This window comes from Falco cherrug, chromosome 1 (genome assembly GCF_023634085.1).
Source record: "Falco cherrug isolate bFalChe1 chromosome 1, bFalChe1.pri, whole genome shotgun sequence".
NCBI classification, from domain to species: Eukaryota; Metazoa; Chordata; class Aves; order Falconiformes; family Falconidae; genus Falco; species Falco cherrug.
Window position 1 is genome coordinate 127,704,512 of NC_073697.1, and position 21,228 is coordinate 127,725,739.

At 43.7% G+C, this 21,228-nt stretch overlaps 1 protein-coding gene across 1 annotated transcript in view; it reads right to left on the reverse strand.

The window, feature by feature from the left end:
- The window catches only part of FASN (fatty acid synthase), a 101,376-nt gene that overhangs the window by 19,613 nt on the left and 60,535 nt on the right, over positions 1–21,228 (reverse strand). The window contains exons 3-24 of the mRNA XM_055697817.1: positions 19,175–19,321; positions 18,221–18,373; positions 16,745–16,918; positions 15,729–15,929; positions 15,177–15,299; positions 14,404–14,519; positions 14,016–14,150; positions 10,873–11,332; positions 10,340–10,527; positions 9,389–9,578; positions 7,885–7,979; positions 7,333–7,467; positions 6,839–7,042; positions 5,087–5,202; positions 4,435–4,610; positions 3,891–4,082; positions 3,522–3,602; positions 3,239–3,427; positions 2,745–2,924; positions 2,318–2,521; positions 760–1,070; positions 220–609 (exon numbers count right to left, since the gene is read on the reverse strand). Coding sequence (XP_055553792.1) covers positions 220–609; positions 760–1,070; positions 2,318–2,521; positions 2,745–2,924; positions 3,239–3,427; positions 3,522–3,602; positions 3,891–4,082; positions 4,435–4,610; positions 5,087–5,202; positions 6,839–7,042; positions 7,333–7,467; positions 7,885–7,979; positions 9,389–9,578; positions 10,340–10,527; positions 10,873–11,332; positions 14,016–14,150; positions 14,404–14,519; positions 15,177–15,299; positions 15,729–15,929; positions 16,745–16,918; positions 18,221–18,373; positions 19,175–19,301 — 4,140 coding nt within the window. The 5' untranslated portion in view covers positions 19,302–19,321. The remainder of the gene's footprint in view (positions 1–219; positions 610–759; positions 1,071–2,317; positions 2,522–2,744; positions 2,925–3,238; positions 3,428–3,521; positions 3,603–3,890; positions 4,083–4,434; positions 4,611–5,086; positions 5,203–6,838; positions 7,043–7,332; positions 7,468–7,884; positions 7,980–9,388; positions 9,579–10,339; positions 10,528–10,872; positions 11,333–14,015; positions 14,151–14,403; positions 14,520–15,176; positions 15,300–15,728; positions 15,930–16,744; positions 16,919–18,220; positions 18,374–19,174; positions 19,322–21,228) is intronic.

Here is a 21,228-nt window from a genome sequence, read left to right on the forward strand (position 1 = left end):
TCCAATGCATTAAGAAAGGCTTTCCTGACTGAACTCACAGTTCACTCCCCCAACCTAATATGTGGAAATCCACAATTCTTCTCTTCTGAAGAGCTCTTTATTACATATTCCTGCATAGGGTCTCAGTGGAAAGCAATATAAGTGATGTCTGCTCAACAAGAGCATCTGCAAACAGCACTCTCCGGAATATAAAGTATTTGTCCCTTCCAGGAGGCTTACCTCACTCAAGAAGCTGTGTTTCTGCTGTAGATCTGGGTTTGTAAGGAAACTGACAAGTTCTCCAAGAGTTTCTCCTTTAAGGAGGGTGTGTACCAAAACAAACCCTCCTTCTTTCACTGCAGCTGCCAAATTAGAGAGAATTTCAGTGGTGTTCCCTGAAACACTTGTGGAACAGTTGTATACCACCAGGTCAGCATTGGTCAGATTTCCAGAGGGAAGGCTAGATGGATCCCACTGGCTAAAGAAGATTCCAGCATCCTGTAGCTCTGTTTCACTAGCTGAAAGACTTTTCAGGTTGTGGTCAGTGGCAATGTACTCCAACTGCAACAAGGGCTGAGTATTCAGAATACTTTTGACACGAGAGAACAGATGTCCACTTCCTGCAAGAGCCTGTGAGAAAAGAAGGGGAAGGAAAAGAGGAAACCAAGTTGAAACATGAACGATATCCAAAATTATAACTTGAACAATAGAAGTATGTGATCAGGTTAGAGGAAGGCCTAGAAACACTAGCTGTGGTCCCATCTTGGGCTTCCAGCTAACCTCTACTATCTTCATCCTGTGACTGATCGTGTTCTCCAATGCCACATCCAGGCAAGTCTTCAACTCTGAAGAATCTAGCAATCCATTGAGAAGAGGGTCGTCCTGGAAGTGCATTTTCTCTTGAGTTACGATCTGTTCCAGCTCGGAATAGAGGTTTCCATTCAGTTCCAGACGGCAGATTTCAGCAAGGATATGCTGAAGACCCTTCTGTATGGGTGAGAACTCTGCAGCAGGCACTGCAGTTTCTAGTCCAGGGATGACTAATTTGACCCCATGCACTGCCACCTTAGCTTGTAAGTTCTGGATCAGATCTGTGGAATAGAAGGGGAAATGAAAGGAAGAGTCAGATTTTCCCAAAGATGATTCTTTTCGGTTTTGCCTCCATTTGCTACATCAGCTGATCAGCACCACAAATTACAGAATCTCCTATCATTAGCATAGCCACAAAGATATCGTACACGCTCCTGTACATTCATGTGACTACGTTCTGTGCAGCAGCTGCAGCCCCCAAACAAGTGGGCTTTGTGGCAAGACAGTCTAAACCACCCAAATAACCTGTGGCAAGACTGACTGGAAGAAGGCAACTAACAGAAAACTTCTGACTGATTTAGGGAGTTGTGGAGGGAAATTGTAAGATTCCGCAGATACAAAAGTATTACCGTGCTTTTTTGCTTTATAACCAGAAGGAAAATAGTTCATCCTGGCTGCAATCAGAAACAGCATTATGAAAAATAAAATCCCACTACAGCATATGTAAAAAACTTTCAGGAGACAGTACTGGGACACTGCAGAAGAACAGATACCTTTAAAATCTATTATCAAATCAACGGATGAGTGTGAAGACACTTTACCAATGTAGAATGACAAAACTGCTGTCTCAAGATAGAGCAAAATTCATCACTGGAGTAAAAACTTTCAAAAAACAGTAATTCCTTTCCCTTTGATGAAAAGGCACTTAAAGCGATGAGCTGAGTGGGTATCTTCCCATCCAAAGAGCACTGTACTAGGCTACCAGTTTCACAATAGACTAAGCCCTCCTATCCTATTCTTGCAGCAAACACCGATTTTTTTTTGCATGTCTCACTAAAACACTTTCCCCTCCTTGGATATGGTCTTGTGCCCACAACCAAATGGGAACAGACATGTCAGCTTACCCATCTTGGCAGCTCACAGGGGAAAACAAAACAAGAAAGCTAAAGACTTGAGGAAGTCGGCTCTCCTGTCAAGTGTTTGTAGCCATCAAGCTGGATTTCCCCTTATGATTTATGCCTCTCTGCTTGCAGAGCAGGTTGTGCCATCCAACACTGCACTGACTGCTATAGAAGGGTAGATGCCCCTCCTCATGGCTTTACTCCTACGCACACTCTAGAGATACCTCAGGCAGAAGTAGCTCTTAGCTTCTAGCAAGCGTACAGACACAAGACTCCTGCTGAAGTCCTCTACAGAGACCAATACTTTATTTCTTGGATGCTCTGAAGTAGTATGAACAGCTTCCCTCAGACATTCCTGTCAGGCTGGAAGATTCCCCTCATGTGACAAGAAAACAATTCCACTTTACCTTTGCAGTGCTCCAGATAGGTATGAAGATGGACACTGGAAGACAAACAGTCACTTTCAGTATAGGGCACAAAGCAGAATTTTTCCAGGGTGGGAGGGATCCGTTCCTGTTGTCGTCGTGGTGCCACAGAAGCATGAAGACCATTGATCTGAACACCTCCTGCTCTGAGGCTATTAAGACAGTGGTCCACAACAACATCACAAGCTGAAAGATAAGAAAGAAGAGTAAGTTTGTATCAAAACACTGTAAGTATTTTATTCAAGGTGATCAGATGAACAGTGCTATGTCAGACTGTTACAGAAGCTGCAGAACAGCTTGGAGACTCTAAGAGGGCCCTCCAAAGTCCATCCTTCTTCCTTAGAAGTCATACATTCATCCACACAGCAGTCAAAGCAACTAGAAAAAGCCCAAGCATGAGAGACGTTACCTTCTACGTTGTCCTGGTATTGGCACACCAGCTCTTGATGCAGCACTGGGTCAATACACACTGAGCGAATCCTGGTGGGTAAGCGCAGACTGCGCCCAGTCTCAGCCAAGATTATCACATGCAGCAGGGTGTCAAGGAAGGTCACCCAGTTCCCATTCCACAGAACTTTCCCTCTGCTTGCTGCAGAAGAAGAAGAGGAAGCCTCACTGATTCTGTTATTCAGCAGATGCCAGAAGCCACTGCTTATCAAATGCAAAGTCTGCTGCATGTACCCAGCTCCCCCTGTAAACTCCCAACAGTCAGTTCTACACTGGGGATAACAGCTTTCCCAATGCCCTGTCAGAACTTGTAGCTGCTCTCCATTATCACACAAAGTAAAGTTACCACACAAATTGACAATCAGGTGGACTGTCAACACAAATGGAATTAAAAGGTCAAATATTTAATCATTACAATAACCATGCGTATCACTCTTCTATAGAAAGTAAATTCACCTTCACTGTTGCATTCCAGAACACCCTGGAAAGTTGGTCCATAATTATAGCCACGCAGATGCAGCTCTTGGTAAATGTCTTCTTTCAAGAGGCCAGAGTCTGAGCTCATGTCTACTTGAGTCCGGAAGTCCACTGTCTGGTTGTGGAAGTTCTTCAGATCAGTGTTGTTTTCTAGGAGGGAAATCTTCCCTGATGGGCACAGTGGCAAGAATAAGAATCATCAGTGTCCATAAATAACGGATTTTAGCATGACAGTGCATACACATACTCTTCTTTCTCTTACCACTCACAGCCAGATTCCCATTCCCTGACACCTCAAAGCAGTGGGAAGCAGGCATCAGTCTGACTTCCAGCTGTATTGATCCTGCAAGAAACATTGCAGAAGAAGGGACTGTGAGGTCATTCATTGCTACCATCTGCAAGCAGAGCTTTCTTTCACCATCTCCAGACTCACTGTGCACAACACGTAATGAAGATGACTATAACACGTGCTACTTGACTGTATGAATTAACCTCTTTGTTCAGTCGTGTCACTCTCTTCTTTATATTCTTTCTCCCATGTTCCTCCTAATTTTCCCCTCACACTTCTTTCCTCCCACTCCCTTCATCTTCATTATGCAGTTTTGCAGTTATACCAGCACTCCTCACTCACCCTTTTTGGGAAGGATAGTCGCCTGATGAATTGTGACTTCTTCAAGCATAACAGTTGTTCGCTCCACAGCCATACCCAGAGACCGTGCCAGAGTTCGCCAAGCCAGTACGAGGTACCCAGTCGCTGGGTACAGGACTCTGCCATCAATACAGTGACCAACCAAGTAGTGGTCAGGAGACTCAGGACTCACATCTGTCAAAGAATAAAGAGCAGAATAAAAATACCAGGAACACCCTAATAAAAAAGGTTTTCCCCCCTTGATGTCTGTAAGAGGTTCCAGTTGTTTCCCCAACTACCCTGCCTGGCAACGCACACTTCCCAAAACTACTGTGAGTCTGAACCAAGACAGTTCCTGCTCTGTTCACACTCTCTCATCCCATTTCAGAATCAGGTCCAGTCTTTTTCAATCCAAACATTAAGCTTCAGGAAGTGGCTTCAAGGATACGGCTTTGACTATCCTTTTCCTAGTTTTAAAAAAAAGGAAATGCAGAGGTAAAGCAGGAAAGAGATAGACCAACAAAAACCCCCAAACAGGCAAACACACCAATATTGTAGACTGAAGCAGATGCAGAGCCTTTGGAACCTGCTGGAAAGTCTTCAGCTTTTGGAACATCCCAGTCCTGGTTGTGGTCCCATTTGATGTATGGAGATATAAGGGGTGTTCCCACTGGAACAGGGTATTTCACAAGTGGGAACAAGTTATTTCCAAGAACATTTATCCTAGGAAGACAAAAAAGATCAAGACAATGAGGGAGGCAGGGGAGTAGAAAAAAAAAAAGGGGGGGGGGGGGAGGGCGGGGCGGGAATTGAACATAACACTTAGAGGTCAGACAGTAACTGGCCTTGGGCTCCACGTCAGATTTCTCCAGGAGTACCACAAACACTTATTGCAGCCAAATTTGTAATTCTAACAGTCTAGAATTCTGATGCAAAGTTTATTTCCAAGAGCTAGTTCCAGGTTCCTAGGCCTTCTAAAACGGGACGCCTCTTTAAAGGGCACCTTCCCAGACTGAACAGTCTCTAACCAAAGGCAACATTTCATAAGTGAGCATGTTAAATATGTAAAGCACAGATGTAAAGCCCATAAAATTTTTCCAGGTTTATTGAAGGAGTATTTCAATCCTGCATACTAGAGAAGAGACTTGAATTATCTCCTAACTGATACCCCACTCACCCTCTCCCCTTAGTCTCCTTACCCAGTTAAATGAATCTTTCCAGTCTGCATAAGGAAGAACTCCAAATTATTTTTGTGCTCTTTTTTCATCAAAGGTAGAATGGTGCAAGTTGGTTTCAAAGTTCTCCTCAAGATAGCCTGGTCAGATAAGAGTCCATAAATCACTGGAGGAAGGCATTACTTACTACTTTGTCTCTGAATTTTTCTCTGTAGATCTCAAGCCACTTCTGTTTCTGTGCCAAGAGTTCTGTGTTAAGGTGCTAGAATGTACGCTTTTAACAGGTAAGAAGAAGAACAGCACAATACCATTCCAGCAAACCAAGAAGTTGCGCATCTGGTAAAGCGGAACCTTCGTAATATTAATACAGTTCTGCCAACACACAAGTCTCCCTTTCCCAAGCAAGACTGTCAAATGGAATCAAATGCTGCAATTCAATCAATGCTGCAAAATCAAATTCAAGAACTGCAAAATCACCCTCTCAAGCCTCCCACTTGTGCGCACGTGCACACACGCACACACACAGCTTAGGCCCTTACTCCAGGAGCAGCCCCTTTTGGCCTGAAGCATCCCAGCGCATTTTCTAAGTAACAGCTATTAAATCAAAAAATGTCTGACCCATCTTGTATCTCCTCTTCAATTTGATCCCACCATCTTTAAATGGGAGAAGGGAGGGAAGAGAAAACCAGAACACTTTCACACCCAGCTGATAAAGTCTTTAGTCACTTGCATTAGAACCCAGAATTGTACAATGGTTTTAACATTATCTTTTTATTAAGAAAAATATCTGCCTAATTTAAAAGCTCTGCTCTGATTCTCCCTTCACATCAATTTCAAAGCATAAATAAGACTAACATAACACAATAAATATACACTGGATTGTAACTCAGCAGCACTGTATAACTCTTCAACTTGATTCAGAAGTAACTATGATTCTTTTTAAGACTTTCCTCCTCTTGCATGCCACAAACCAAGTAAAGACTAGTCCTTGAGACTTCAGGGACAGGCACAAAACCGCAGCACTGACCTTGCTAAGCAAGTGCATCCTAATATACCTCCTGTTCTGCATTCCCTATTATGGACCTAATTCCACAAAGATCATTTCTTATGAGGTGGGGAGAAAGGCAAAATGATCATAAGGAGAAAGGAGTTCATGAAGAAAGCAAGCTCCTGTGGTCTCAGGCTACTTGGGCTAGGAGAAGATGGGGAACCACCACTACCAGACACCACCTTCTAAGACAAAAACCTCAAACCAAATCAGCTGATAGATGGTGATAACAGTTTTTTCATAGAGTAAACCTGTTAGTCTTGAATATCTCCCCCCATCCCAAGTTTCACATACACTATCCATTAGATCCAGTGAAATGCTTTTCTTACTCATCGCACAGTCCAGAGAGCCGACTCTGCTGTGTGCATGGCAATGAATAAAGGCAACAATGTGAATATTTGGATGGGGAAGCAGTAGTATGTTGGGGTTTTGGGTTTTCTGTTTTGCTTTGATTTTAAGATTAACATACACCACCCCCAAAAAAAGCCCAAACCAAATGAAAATTCACACAAAAAAACCCCATCAATAAAATGCTAAAACTGGGAGAGACTCAAAAGTACTGGAGGGAGAAAGCATTTTCAGAACAAAGAAGGGGGAAGAAAAAAAAAACCCACCTAAAACACAAAACCGAAAAAATGCAGCACTGTTCCCTAGTCCTTGGGCCCTCAATCTCCTTCCTACAGCAGCGTATCAATATAATATTACGCTGACACAATCAAACATAATACCTGTAGAAGAGCATGTGGAGCAATCTCTACTACAACAGCGTTCTCCGGAACATGCTTGAGACCTTCGTGGAACAGCACCGGATTCACTAGGTTGTTCACATGATACTCTGCAGAGGAATTCCTAGCCAGTTCACTCTGCCACTGAGATTCAGGGATTGATGTACTGATCCATCGTGCTGAACGAGGTTTAGGGTGTGGAATGATCTACAGACAGACAAGGAGGCGGCACAGGAGGAAGAGTTACATGTCACAGAAAAGGCAGGCAAAAGCAAGCAGCCCCTCCTTTTCACAGGCCATTTTTCTCAGCTTGATTACTCAAGACATCCTTCTCCTTGAGGCCACAGGACTTCAAACCTTAGGTCTCACAGAGGTCTACATGCTTAAGGTACTTCCTTGTCCCCCTAAAGAGAGAGACCCTCCTGAGCTCAACATCACCTATACTCAAATCCAGGTGCCCGAGCGCAACCATGTGAGCCACAGTTTGGCAGCTTTACCTTCTGCAGGGCACTAAGCAGCACCGGCGCAATAGATGCCATGTAATAGGAATGAAATGCCACTCCAGCGCTGCGCACCTCCTTTGCGAATACACCATCCTTTTTCAGTTTGGTGACAAACTCAGTCACAGAGTCCTAAGAAGGGGAACATAAGTGAACTCAAAATGAAAGCTCACAATGTATTTGGGACCTGTATGAGTCACTGCACTCCTTCCCCCCGGCCACGCCCTTCATCACTTGCCACTAAGGGGAATCATATCTGGGATGAGGTTATCTCAGCATTGTAATTTATCACTCATCACACTCATGGCTGTAAGACTTGTAAGACTATTCAGTGTAAGAGATCTTCTATTACTAGCTTACTGAGGCACTAACATCATGTCCTCTCACAGAACATTTGAGCGTTTACGCAAGCACCATGTCCCCTCCCGTCCTTCAGTCCTGCTCCCCCTTGCGAGTAGCTGAGTTTTAACTCAGCTTCATGCTTTCTTCAAACCCAAACTTCATGGGTCCCAATCACTTCCGTATGCACCGTATCAGCTCCTTGCTCACCAGCGGCCCCGAAACAGTGACAGTATCTTCAGAGTTGTGACAGGCTGGTACCACATTGGGAGGACAGCGTTGCTTACATTCCTCCCATGTCAGACCTGCAGAAGGAAGCCCTCAGGATAACACAAGCATTTCTAGCAGCGAGCCTCGTAACAGGAGGCAATCTTAACCACAGAATCACTGTGCTTAATTCAGCGTTTTGCAAAACTGGCAAAGGTTCTTAAGAGAGAGACAGAGATCCACTCTTGTCCCCAAAAGTGATTCTGCAAGAGCTAAGGATACTTATCTCAGGGCTTCAACATGCCATTTATCACTGTTCTATTGAATGAGAACAAGAACAGATGACTGAATCTTTGTACCAGCCCATTAAGGGATGGGGCAGGGGAAAGCCCACATGCTTTCAAAGAAGCTATAGAATCGGTTACCTCATCTTGACCTTAGCAACCTGAGCTAGAACAGGAGAGACAACACATGAGCTTGACTCACGGAAGCTGAGAGCCACAAAATAACCATAGAAATTGACAAATCTAGTGGCTTAAACTAGGTTAACCCATGCAGCATCCCGTCATGTATTAAATGGATACAATAGGAAGAATTTGAATCAAACATCAGATTATGAAAAACGTATTATATGCAGCACTCCAAGGTAAGTTCTGCGATAAGCTTGTCATGTATTTAATATAAAGGAGAAAAAAAGCTAAATTAGGTAGGTAGTCCTTTACAGCATTAGTTAAAAGTAAGAAGTCTCAGACTGTAACAAGTGACCTAGTCAAACACACAGCATTAGACCTACAACAGCTTTTCCCTTAAGTATTTCAGTTTTTAACTGACCACTGCATCCAACACTAAGAAACACAAAAATAGTAATGCTACCAATGAAGCTACACCACAAAGAAAACCTGCTGGGTCCAAAGTTCAAAATTTCACTCCATAGTGGGCAAAGCTGTATCACTTACAGAAACACTGAGCTAAGCTTGTTCAGGAGAAAGCTTCTGCCTAAGTGCAATTAGGCTCATCTAAGTTCTACCAGTATTAAATACCACTAGCCAGTTGCCCACTACATAATAGTGGATTACTGCTTTTGCATCTCACTACTCTTGCAGACAATCAGATTATTTTTTTTTTAAAATAATGCAAATATGTATATATAATGTGTGCATGTGCACACACATATCTCTCTCAAGAGCAAAAACAAGAGCCTTAAGTTTTTCACCTCTCTTTTCAAGGAGATTACTTATCAGGCCTCTGTCATTGGTCACCCATCAATAAATCTCTGTTTCCACTTAGTTTTGGATGGATTACCAAAATTCTGCTGCATTCCAGTCAGAAATTAGTACTATTATATCAACTTCAATATTTAATAATGTTTTCCACATCAAAAGAAAGAGGCAACAGTAGCCAAAATTTTACAGACGTGACTGTCTCTGCCAACACATTTCAGAGCCCAGTTTTACCCCAATGCTATACAGAGATCGGATGTACACTCTTCTGGAAAGGGTATACCTACCCACAGCAGCCATTCCTCCCGGCGGCAATTTGGCCTCTTTAACGCATCGTCCCCGCCAATAAGCAGCAAGAATAGCTTCTTCATGACTTAAGGAGTTATCTGCATAGCCACAAGCTAGTTCACCCACTGAGTGGCCCAAAATCCCATCAGGCTGCAGACCTGCAGCCTTCAGCAGATCAATCTGGGCAATCTGCAAGGAAAAGTAGGATTAGTGATTCCATGCCAGTGTAAGCAGCTATCGGGCCCCAAAGTGAGTATATTGCACACAGCAGCAGTGAGTACATTGCAAAAGGTCTTTTTGGTACATTCTTCTTGGCCTCACTGCGGTTTTTTCCCCCCAGCCTCATTTCAAAGCAATTCCAAGAATCACTGTGTGACTCCAGTACTGTCTGGGCCTCTCCACTATGCAGCTTTCCACTAAGAAGCTATTTCAAACAACAGGAGGTTGTCAAGAGCATGTCTGTACAAAGCAAGAGGCAAGACCAGCTTCCAGATGACCTTTAAAGCTCTACCTCTATACTTTATCAAGAAACAACGAATCCCACATTGACACTCAGAATTAGGAGACTTCCTTTGGCATCTTTTAGTTCACTTGCAGAACAAATTTTAGAAGGCATTCAGCGAAACCTTGTTCTTGGCACAAACACCTTCATAAAACTTAAAGACATTCCTTAGTGTCTTAAAAGGAGAAAATGCCCCATGCAGATATACACACACACATCAGTTTAGCTCAGTATTTGTCGAAGCATCTTCCAGGTGGCAGAGCCCTGAACTGCTAAGGGTGCAACACGCTCCCTCCTATCAGAGAGGTATTTCTAACAGCTGCCATTTGCTGATTACACAGAACAAGCTTCATTAATTGGTATAAAGCGTTAAGGGCCAGGCACACTAGAAGAGTACGCCTATGTGGATTGAGTCCATAACGACCTCCACCAGCCATCCGAGTCTTACCTGGATAGCAGCTAGTCCAACAAATGCATGGACAGTGTCATCGAAAGTGTTTTCATCTGCTTGCAGAAGCAGGTCTGAGACCTTTAGGCCTGTGTTCTTCAAAGCCTCGTCTGAGCGCAATATAGACTGGCGAAACAAATCCAGCTTCATAAGGCTCAGGCCCATACCTGTCCACTGCGTCCCCATGCCTGCAGAATAAGGAGGGAGAAAGGGAGCTTCAGTAACACTCCACAAAAGGACATCACACACTTGCTCTGGCAGTGAAAGAATTCTATCCAAGAGCAGAACACTGACATTTCTATTATCCCCTAAATTAGGCACTGTTTTTTATTCTCCTGGACTTTACTATCACCAGAAGATAGCAAAGTTGGAAGATCAGATAAAAATACAAGAAACATGAATCTCCTAGACATATCACAGGGCTGCAAGATATTTCCTCATGCTATAGTGAAAACTACATTACAGCACAGAATGCAACTGCCCAAGCCCCAGATCCAGAGGAATGCAGAAGCTTGGACCCACTGCACACCTACCTGAGCAGATGTACCAGAGCGGTCTACCAGACGCTTGAACTTGCTGAACCTCTTGTATGTCACTCTCAGTGCCAACTAGCGCATAGCCCCTGTAGGGCATGGAGGACACAGGAACCACAGAGATATCGGTGAGCAGGCTTACAAATGGGCTGCATCCTCCATGTTTTCTGCTCTCTTGAATTAGTACTTCCACAGCTTCCTGGGTTCTGCCACAAAACTGAACCAGTCTTGGCACGTTACAAGTCTCAAGAGGCTGGTGTTTGTTCTCATTCGGCCTCAGAATGACATGGGCATTAGCACCTCCAAAGCCAAAAGAGTTGATACTGGCAAGGCCACCTTTCACTGGTGTTGGTTTACAAACCACCTCCAAAGTGCCATCTTGTAAGGCAGGAATATCTGGATTTGGGGTATTGAAATGAAGATTTGGAGCCCATAGCCCATGTTCCAGAGAGAGAATGACCTGGAAGAAAAAGCAGTGTTCTGTGCTCTGCATTTCCTTGTAACAAACATTCTTTTGTTACTGTTTTACTACAAATGACCACATAGAATACACTAAAGCAGCTCTCTAAGGGACACTTCAGAGAATAGCATTACTGATGTTCATCTAGGCAAACCCTAACTCCTTGCAGGAAAGTCAGCAGTGGTCAGGGTGGTAGCTTTAAGTTCAGCGTTCAGACCCTTTCTAACTGCAAAGCCATGCAGTTTTGCTGGTAAAGCAGCCTGGCTACTGTAAGTATCACATCTTCCTTCTCCCCTTTTAGATTCCTGTCCCTTCATTACACTCTGCTTCATCTCTGCCCAGTCACACAACACCACACATGCTCTTCCTTATCACAACAAATGCTTCTGTTTCTGCCTTTGCTGGAGAAGAGCCAAGTTGAAGCATTGGTAAAGGAGTTTGCTTGCTGCTTTGCACCCATTTGTTGTCTTCCTGACCCAAAAAAGCAGGAAGAACAGAATGGTGAGAACTGGCAGAGCCAAAGGGAAGTACAGAAGCAGGATGAGAGTTAGAACAGCTGTGTCAAAAAAAAGAGGAGCTCCCTTCCCTCAGCAGCATCCTACAAACAGCCCACGACACCAAGCCCATACTCCTCTGAAGCACAAGTCCAGCAAATCACAGACTACAAAGTCAGTTGCCAACACCCTGCGCTCTCTACATCTGGCAGTTCCTTCATCACCCCGAAATGGTCAGAGAAACATACTGGTTGGGCAACTGTTCTTTCAAGTTGACTATCAGACATGACAGCCTACCTGGAAGAACAACCAGCATAAACGCATTACTTCAACTCCAGCCAGCACGCTTAAAGTTGCAGTCTAAATGTTTTCATGCACGCTGTCCTACACCTACAATACTATGCACTACAAACTTGCTGTTGCTTTACACAGCATACATATTCATACTTTTAAGCCTGCCATGGTTTGTAACACAAGTTAAGAGAGTACAGCACAGTCAGCAAGTTATTAGGCTGAGCAGTTCAAAGGTGCAGGTGAATTTTCCCTCCCATACCAGAATTTAACTAAAGTGGCCTTAGCAAGACCTGGTTTCTTTCCTACCTATCAACATAATTAATGGATTCTCCTCAAGTTTGAAATCAGATACTTTCAAGATCTATTTTCCTAACTGATATCTCAAATATAAGAGGATTTCATGGAATTTCAAAAGAAAACATTTATGAAAACAGCAGACTTCGAGACAGTTACTGTTTAAGCGACAGTGGGCTTAGTGTAGTTTCTGGCTTGGTCTCAAGGACGCCTGATCTGCCACTCTGATCAACTTCCCAATCTTAAAATACCAAGTACTGCACAACTTCCAAAGAATCGAGAACAGAGACAGAGCTTCTAACATCCTCCCAAAGCTTCAGGGGCCTGGAAACGAGACCTAACACAGTTTAACAAAAGCATAGCAGAACTGTACTCTAGCAGGTATGATGGGTGCCATAGGGTCTTGCCTGCAGCTGTAACTTCCAGTACAAAGTAAGAAAACTGATTTAAAAAAAACAACCAGAAAACATGGTGTCAGAGAAGTCTTCAAAAAGAGATTGTGGTCCTTGGTTTTGGAGTTCTGCATCCTCTAAGAAACACAGATAGGGAAACAGTATCTCAAAGTTATGATCCTGTCCTGACAGATCACGGCAGAACTGCACTAAAACTGTTTACAATGTACAACACTGTATGCATGAAGAGGTTTATTTTGTGACTCGGTTATCATTCCTTCTAAGAAGGTGTCAGTCAGAGACATGTGGTGCTCAAAAAAGTAAAACTTTCCTCTACAGGGAGACAGACACTGCTGCCTCTGTGATTTATTTGTAGGTGATACTATTCACAGCAAGTTGTATCTATTCAGGTCATAATAACCATTTTAAAGAGCCTAAAATTCTAGCAGTGACAGTGTACGTGACTTCAATTTGCATGGTCCTAAGGCTGTCAGTAATAGGCTTACAACCAAGTGTGAACATTAACTAGCGCTCTGCTAAGCAGTTTAGCAGCCAGAGCCAATCCGATGGTCTGCCCACAGCAGTAGTGAGCAGGCTGGTTGCCAAGACAACCAGTTACTCAAGCTCCCCAAGAACTCACCTGTGTTCCTGCCAGCATAAAAGTGAAGAGAAAGAAATGATATACCCCTGACAAACAGCCAGAAGGATCAGCTACCCTACTGGCATGGACAGCCCACTCTGCCTTTTATCTTTGGTCATCACTGACTACTCCAAATGTTTTAAGTCCCTCTACTTGTACGCTCCTCAAAACCCAGATGACTTACAGCAGAGCTCTGCTGGAAGGCGCAGTGTAAGGATAACCAACAGTGACCCCAAAGCCTTTATTCTAAGCAGAGTTATGCTCCTGTAGAATTCAGTAGGAAGGGGGAACTAAGGTTTGTGTGAGTGCACGTGCACACTTCTGCACACACGCAGCAGAAGGCCACCTGGGCATCTGTGTCCAGCTTGCAGAACAGCCACCTGAGCTTTTAAAAGTATTTACAGGTGAAGCAAGAAGTAGATAATTAATGAGAATCACCCAAGTTCTTCTCATTACTAGTGAACATATTTACCCTGGATCAGTGCAAATTTTCCTTAAAACAGACATTAAATAACCCACACACTGTCATGTTCCACCCCCCCAGTTTTCCTTCTCAAGCCACTCATTACCTTGGCTAATGCAGCAAGCCCAGAGGCAGGCTCTGGATGACCCATGTTTGACTTGGTTGACCCAATCAACAGCGGCTCTCTCTCACATTGACAGAAAACATTCACAATGCCATTTACTTCCTGTGGATCTCCAACCTAGCAGAAAGAGGATCAGAAAGGCTGTTAGCCAGCGCTTCCAAAACACACTACAAAAGAGAAACCTGGAAAGATTAAGATGTTTGGCAAAATCCAAAAGTGGTAAAGTAGTACATATTGTAGTAACTGACAGATGGGAGACATACAGCTCCTTTTGGAAAAACAAAGAATAATGTGATGGAAAAGCATGTCAAGCGATGCAAAGGGAATAAGGGAGATGAAACCCCTCCAAACCCAAAGGGGCCATGCTGACCTTGGTGCCTGTCCCATGAGCTTCAACATATTCCACTTCTGCAGGGTTGATACCACATTCCTTGTACAAAGATCTGACCAACTTCTGCTGCATCTCTCCAGATGGGAATGTCACACCTAGGACCAAAATTGCTGTCAATTCCTCTCTCCCATCAGATATTTCATGTTAGCACCCTTTTTAGCACCCTTTCAACTGCTTGGGGCTACCAGGTCCAAAAAAACCAAAACCCAAAGCTAGACTTTTTCAGGATTTACACCAATGTCCTTAGCACCAAACACAATAAACCTCCCAGGCTCTTTGGAAAAGCAGAGGAACCAGAAACGGACCTGAAGCAATGGGCTAGACCAGTGTGGAAAGACACGGGTTAACAGAATACTAGGACATGTCTAGATCAAGCAGCACATATGAACTTGGTGTTTCCGTAACTGGAGAGTGGGAAAAGTGGGACAGCAGTAGGGAAAGAGCCTTACAGTCATAAAACCACCTACATTCCTAACATCAGTGCAGAAATTACTGCAGAGATGTCCAGAGGAAGGCTAAACTAACAACAGGACATTCCTGTTACTTGGTACAGTTGAAACCACCACTTGTCTCCTTCAACTTCTTTACAAAATGGGGTCCTGAACTTTGTATTACCAAAGAAGAAAAAGAAAAATCAACCAGTAAAAAAACCTTCACACTTCAGTAGTACCCCACAACAGCCCGTTTTTGATGACAAAGACTCTAGACTGAACAGTTCTGTACATGTCACTTTTCAGAGGCTCAAGGCCTACCTTGCTCCTTGAAGCCATCAGTGTTACTTCCAGCATTGACTATTGTGGCATAGATGCGCTTAGCCATAGATCTCTTGGTCAAAAGAATGACAACAACAGCTTCAGAGCGACAATATCCATTTCCTGAGATCAGAGAACGAACAAGTCACTTTTGAATAAAGTGGCAGAACACCATGCAGTAACGTTCTCATTCCTGAGATATGACTTACAGCAAACCACTTAAGAGTATGACACAGCCAGTTCTTCAAAAAAAATTAATGTCCTAGAAAGGATCACTGCTCATCACAAATTATGACAGAAAGTTTCCATCAGGAGACAGCTATTTCCTTTCCCCAATGGCTAAGGGATGAACCACACAGTTTCTTCCCCACAGTTAGTTTTCCAGGTTCAGTGGAGCATGCACCACAGATCAGGCCCAGGGTACGTCCCAAACACTGCGCCTAAGGACCGTTACAAGACTGGCTCTTTGCTGTATTACAAAAGTATCTGGTCACAGACTCCACAGTAAGTTCCTCTCAGACAACATGACCACCTTTTGTTCTAATGCCTTACCTGAAACATCGAAAGCCTTGCAGGCACCATCAGGGCTAAGCATACCCAGCTTCATGAACTGCACAGAAGTGTTGGGTTTCAGCAGAAGGTTGACCCCCCCTACCAGGGCTGCACTGCACTGTCCATGACGAATTGCCTTATAAGCATTTTCCAGAGCCACAAGACTAGAGGAGCAGGCTGTGTCAATAGTTATGCTTGGTCCTTACAGAACAGAAAGTGAAAACAAAACCGGTAAAAACCAGCTTTTATTTCCTAGAGTTGCTACAGGATGGGATCACGAGAGAAACATATTTTTAAAAAATTAAGTAAGAGTTGCTTCAGAACATAACAGGTAATCCTGATACAAGGGGAGAAAAGAATCACCATCTCTGCCTATTTACCAGCTAACAAGGGATGAGAAAAGTATGGAGGGGAAAAATGTAAAGTGTGGCTTTAAGGGTATTTCTAAAATTCTGTCTCCATCAAAAAGAGGTATTGTAGCTTCACATGCAGGTCTCGCTCATTTCCCCATTCTCAGCAACAAATATCCCTCCCCCTCCCTGGTCCCACCCTTGCCATTATCTCTGTTCTCTGCTGCTCTTGGGAACAAGGCCCACCCTCCTCTGCTCTCTTCAATGCCACGTCTATGCCTTCAGTCACATCATTCTGGTGGCTCTCCCACTTCACTCAAAAAAAAGCCAACTGTTCCAGTAAGTTTGTCTCTGGGCTAGCAGACTTCTGCATAGCTTGACACCAAACAGCAGTCTAAGGTCTGAAAAGGACCTAGGCCTTTTTATGGAGGCCTCCTGACATCATCACCTTTCAGATGAATGCTAGCTATGCCCAGAAACTAAGACAAAGCCTTACAGTGAGTGTTATCACAGTTAAGTTTTCTGCTTCTCATATGCCTCCTTACAGTAGTTACATGCTACTTTCTCATCCCAAAAGGGTCTACAACATCATATCCATCCCACTCCTCTACAGAAACCACGGTACAATCATGCTCAAATTGCATCAACAGTTTTGGGGGCACTTACCTGTTAAGTCATAGAAGTAGGAAATCCTGTTGGCAAACATAGCACGCTGGCAGCCAGTCATACTGTATCCTAAAAGCTCTTCTGGATCTTGACTAAGGGCTTCACCAGCTTCTGACCCACTGGCACCAATCCATACACCTGCATCTGTGCCACGGAGGGTGGCTGGATCAATACCTGTGGGGATATTGGAAGGTAGATTACAGCCGACAAACTTATAGTAAGGGGCAAACTGGGGAAACGCCAAGTACGCTGGCACCAGCTCATGAAATACTACTTACTGTCTCTTTCGGCTGGCCTGCAGTACTTTTCCCTTACCTACAGTTATCTTCTATCTGTTTCAGCTGCAGACCTTACAAGCCTTACTGCAAGAGGCCACCAGAATTTTGGTGCTGCCTTTTGGCAAAGACATACTGTGACCAGAGACAGCTTTTCAGCTTCGCTGAGCATTGCTAGTCTTGCGTCAAAAAGCATATGGACCATGAAAGACAGAAACACTGATCAGAGAAGCTAAAAGCTGACTTCCAGTGCAGAGAAAAGGAGCAGACCAAAGGGGAGAAAAATCACAGCACCTGGAATGTCATGTGAGCACATAAGTATCTACCTGTAACCACAGACAAAGCCCAGATCTGAAGTACAAGACAGAAGGGAAAATTCTTAAGCACAAAAGCGAACAACCAGAACAAGAAAGAACTCTAAAAAACTGCATAGCAAGCTCAGCTTGCAGCCGTCTCTGCTGGTTCCTCTCTGTGCTTCAGGAGTCCTAGAGACAAGCAGAATATTCAAGCCTCCAGACTGAGGCTCAGCAGCAGAGGAGCAAGTGTTAATTTTAGTAAGTCAGTACCAGTGAGGTGGTTCCAACTTTTTCCCATGTGCTTCTTATGTTCAGACATGAAACTGATTAACATAAAGAACAAACTTTTTGGTTCTGCAGGTAAAGAACTCAAAAGCCCAGAACACTGGTAGCAACGGAGGAAAGAGGCTCCAATTTCTGAAAGCACGCTTCCTGGGCAAACCTTCTATAGAAGCACATCAAATGCCAAATTTTTTCTATGAACCTGGCCAACAGACAGGAATACATCAGGCTATCTGCCATTCTTTTAGAACATGGATGAGAATTCTAACAGAGACATCTTCCTTTTGCACTACAGCCATGCCTTTAACAACAGGATCTATTACAGAATATTAGATCAGAGCAAAACACACAAAAGCTCTAGAACTGTTAACTGTTTAAATGTTTCTGTTGTACTGACTGGACTATATGATACAGGTAGAGATTTGCTGGCAGTCAACACAGATTTCCTACTTTGAGTTCTAGAGAACAGTTTTCTTCTAAACACCGTACCAGTTCCATGGCCTGCTCTCTAATGCGATGGCTTTCTCTTTAATTAGAGATCTCATCACACAAGCACATGTCTGCACCTGCTGCACAGAGACAATACAGCACAGTTCTCCCTCTTCAGTCGTCCAGCTGCTTACCTCCATCCAAAATAGCTTCAAAAGAAACTTCCAACAGCAAGCGAAGCTGAGGATCCATCGTATGAGCTTGTTTGGGGTGAACCCCAAAAAAGGATGCATCAAATTTGCTTATATCCTTGAGCTTTCCATTTCTCTTGGGCAGTCCATAAATTCCTGTGAAGAAAAATTCAACACTGCATCACACAATACATCAGTTCTGAAGCAGCCACCAGATGACACAAAAGCACAGAACAACCACAGCCAATTTCTTGTTGCAGTACCCAGACCACTGCACAGATATCTGCCTACCAAACTCTGAACCTCATTTGGAAATGAGAATGCTGCATTAACAAAAACAACTGTCATTTGTAAGACTCTCCTGGATATGGCAGCAAAAGACATCTATCTGGTTTAAGCATTTTTGCTTGGGAAAGTTGTACCAAGCACATAAAGAGAGTCCAAATCAGCGGTTCCAGTCACTCACCAGTGAGAAGGAAAACAAAAGCTACTTTTCACTTCTGCAAATCACTAGCTTGAACTGACATACATGCGCTGAACACTTCAGAAAGACAATCAGACAGAAAATAACATTGTAAAAAGCCATAAACCACAGGACTGGAGTCCCTGTGCTACTTCTGAACCCAGAAAAGCATCAGAGCCATCTTACTGCCACAGCTATCAACAGCAGGTACAGGATTAACCTTGCCTAGCTGCCCTGTCACAGTATTCTTCTGTTTGGGAGCAAGCTACATATTAATCTATAAGCTAGTACTGCATAGGACATGACGTTATAAAACACACTGTCTGAGAACTTCATAAAAGCATTCTGTTCCTGAATTTCTTTATGATCTGTCAGAAGTGAATTCAGAAGCTCTGGCAGGGTTTTGCATCTGATGAATCCTTTCCTTTCACAGAATAATTCCTCTGAAACACTCAGGACGTGGAGCTCCAAAAGCAGAGACAATAAGCACTCACCTGGCTTCCACCTCCGATCATCCTCTGTGACCATATCGACTCCATTAAGCAGGTTCTCCCAAAACTCTTGCAAGTTCTCCGATTCTGGCAGCTTTCCTGCTATGCCTGCAATCACCACGTCCTCCATCTTTGAACTTCTCCCTGTCGCTGAGATCCACAAAGCAGTAAGACTAGTAAGATTTCACACAGAGAAGGTGAGTACACGTGTCTCTTGTCTTCCTGACATGTTGTGACAAACAGGCATATTTGCAGCAGAAACACCCACACGGGAACAGCCCTTGGAGTTTCTACTAAGAGAGACAGACATCCCAACTAACCAAATCAACTGTAAGATACATGGGGTCAGTGAGGATGAGAAAAACTGATCCTCAATGGATCACTGGGCTCCGAGAACCACCAGTTTCTACATGACAACTAGAGAGTGAACAGGTCTAGCTCTGCTAAATGCAGAGCCTCTGAAGTCAGCAGAGAAGATGAACATGCTGGAGCAGAGGTGGGTGGAGAAATTATGAAATACATATAGTAAAATACGTAATTACAAGGCAAACCTAACAGGTAGCCAAACAAGTTCTACAATCATTCCAAAGTTAAATGCTAACTTAAGAATCAATAATCAGAACATTTGTTGGAAGGAAAGGAAAAAAAACCAACACCCCATTAACAAAAACCCACAAAAACCAACCAACCAAACACACACAAAACACCCCAAATGACCCACCACCACCACCCCCTCAAAAAAAAAACCCAAAGAACATACACACAAGCAAAAACCCACACAAAAGCCCGAAGATTACAATGGAAGTTACCATCATTTTAAATACATGAAACAAGAAGTAAGTTCTACTTGTAAAGTGTTTCCCAACTGGACCCTGCACTGCCACATGTGTAGAGGACTGGGAAGGGGGAACCGAGTGTATGTGATAGAGAGTGGGGCTTTAACCTACGAGTTGGCAGAACCGATCTGGTTTCCAGACAGGATGAAAAACCTTATCTGTTGTCCCAAGGAATCTGCATTCTAAGACACCAATCTCAAACACCACAAGACAACATCATGCTGCATAATGTGGCATCACGGGCCATCCATACAGATCACAACACCAAGAGACACTAGTCTATGAGTCACACTCATTTATTTTCTATAACACAAAAAATGTTAACAATGAAGCAGAGAGAAAGCAAATTAACCTGACGTCTCCATTAAATTCAAATTATAGTTTGCAGATCCTAAGTAGACAAGTTAAGGGCAGAGGGGGAAGCCCCCATATATATATACACACACACATATATATGGGTTATTTTTATATATATTTGTGTATATATATGGGTTAATTTATATATATATAAAAATATAAATAAATAAAAGTGGTTGCATGAACAGAAGAGGTAGCAAGCATTCATAGTAGCTCCTTCAATAATTCTTCTGGTAAGCAGAGGCAAAACATTCTTTAGGGTTAATGTGTGGCATTTTAACCAGTGAAAACCACAGAGAAAACTGGCTATTCAAGTAGCTAAAAGTCTGCCTTAAACTTTAAGGAGAAACTTTGCCACAAAAGACCCAATGTTTGCCCTCACCACACACCATGCTCCTCAGTGCCATGGCGCAGGTGCCTTGCTCAAGCACTGCTGCTGTTGCTCGACCATCTCCTCCACAAAACAGCTCCAACGGATACTCTTAGCTTTGTACTTGTTTCTCCAACCCAAGACATTTAATTTCTGCATTGTTTTTCGGCCTCTTTCAGGAGTTCCTGATGCTTCCGAGCAAGAACCAGGCCTCCCCATGCACACCCTGCCCAGGCACAGGGCCCTCCTGCCAGTGGGGTGCAGAGCCACCAGCACTGCCCTGCCACGACGCCCCGGTTCCCCCTACCCTTCCTCTCTGCAGCTGTCACCCGCCACATCTGCGGGGTAACTCCAGACTTATGCAAGACTGGAGCAGAAGAGCAGATTGCCTCACCCAGTCCATCCCTCTGGGAGCAGGCACACAAGTGCTCCCAAAAGGATGTTCTGGATTTCCCAGTCTCCTGCCAAACACCCAGACCAGAGCACTCGTGTTC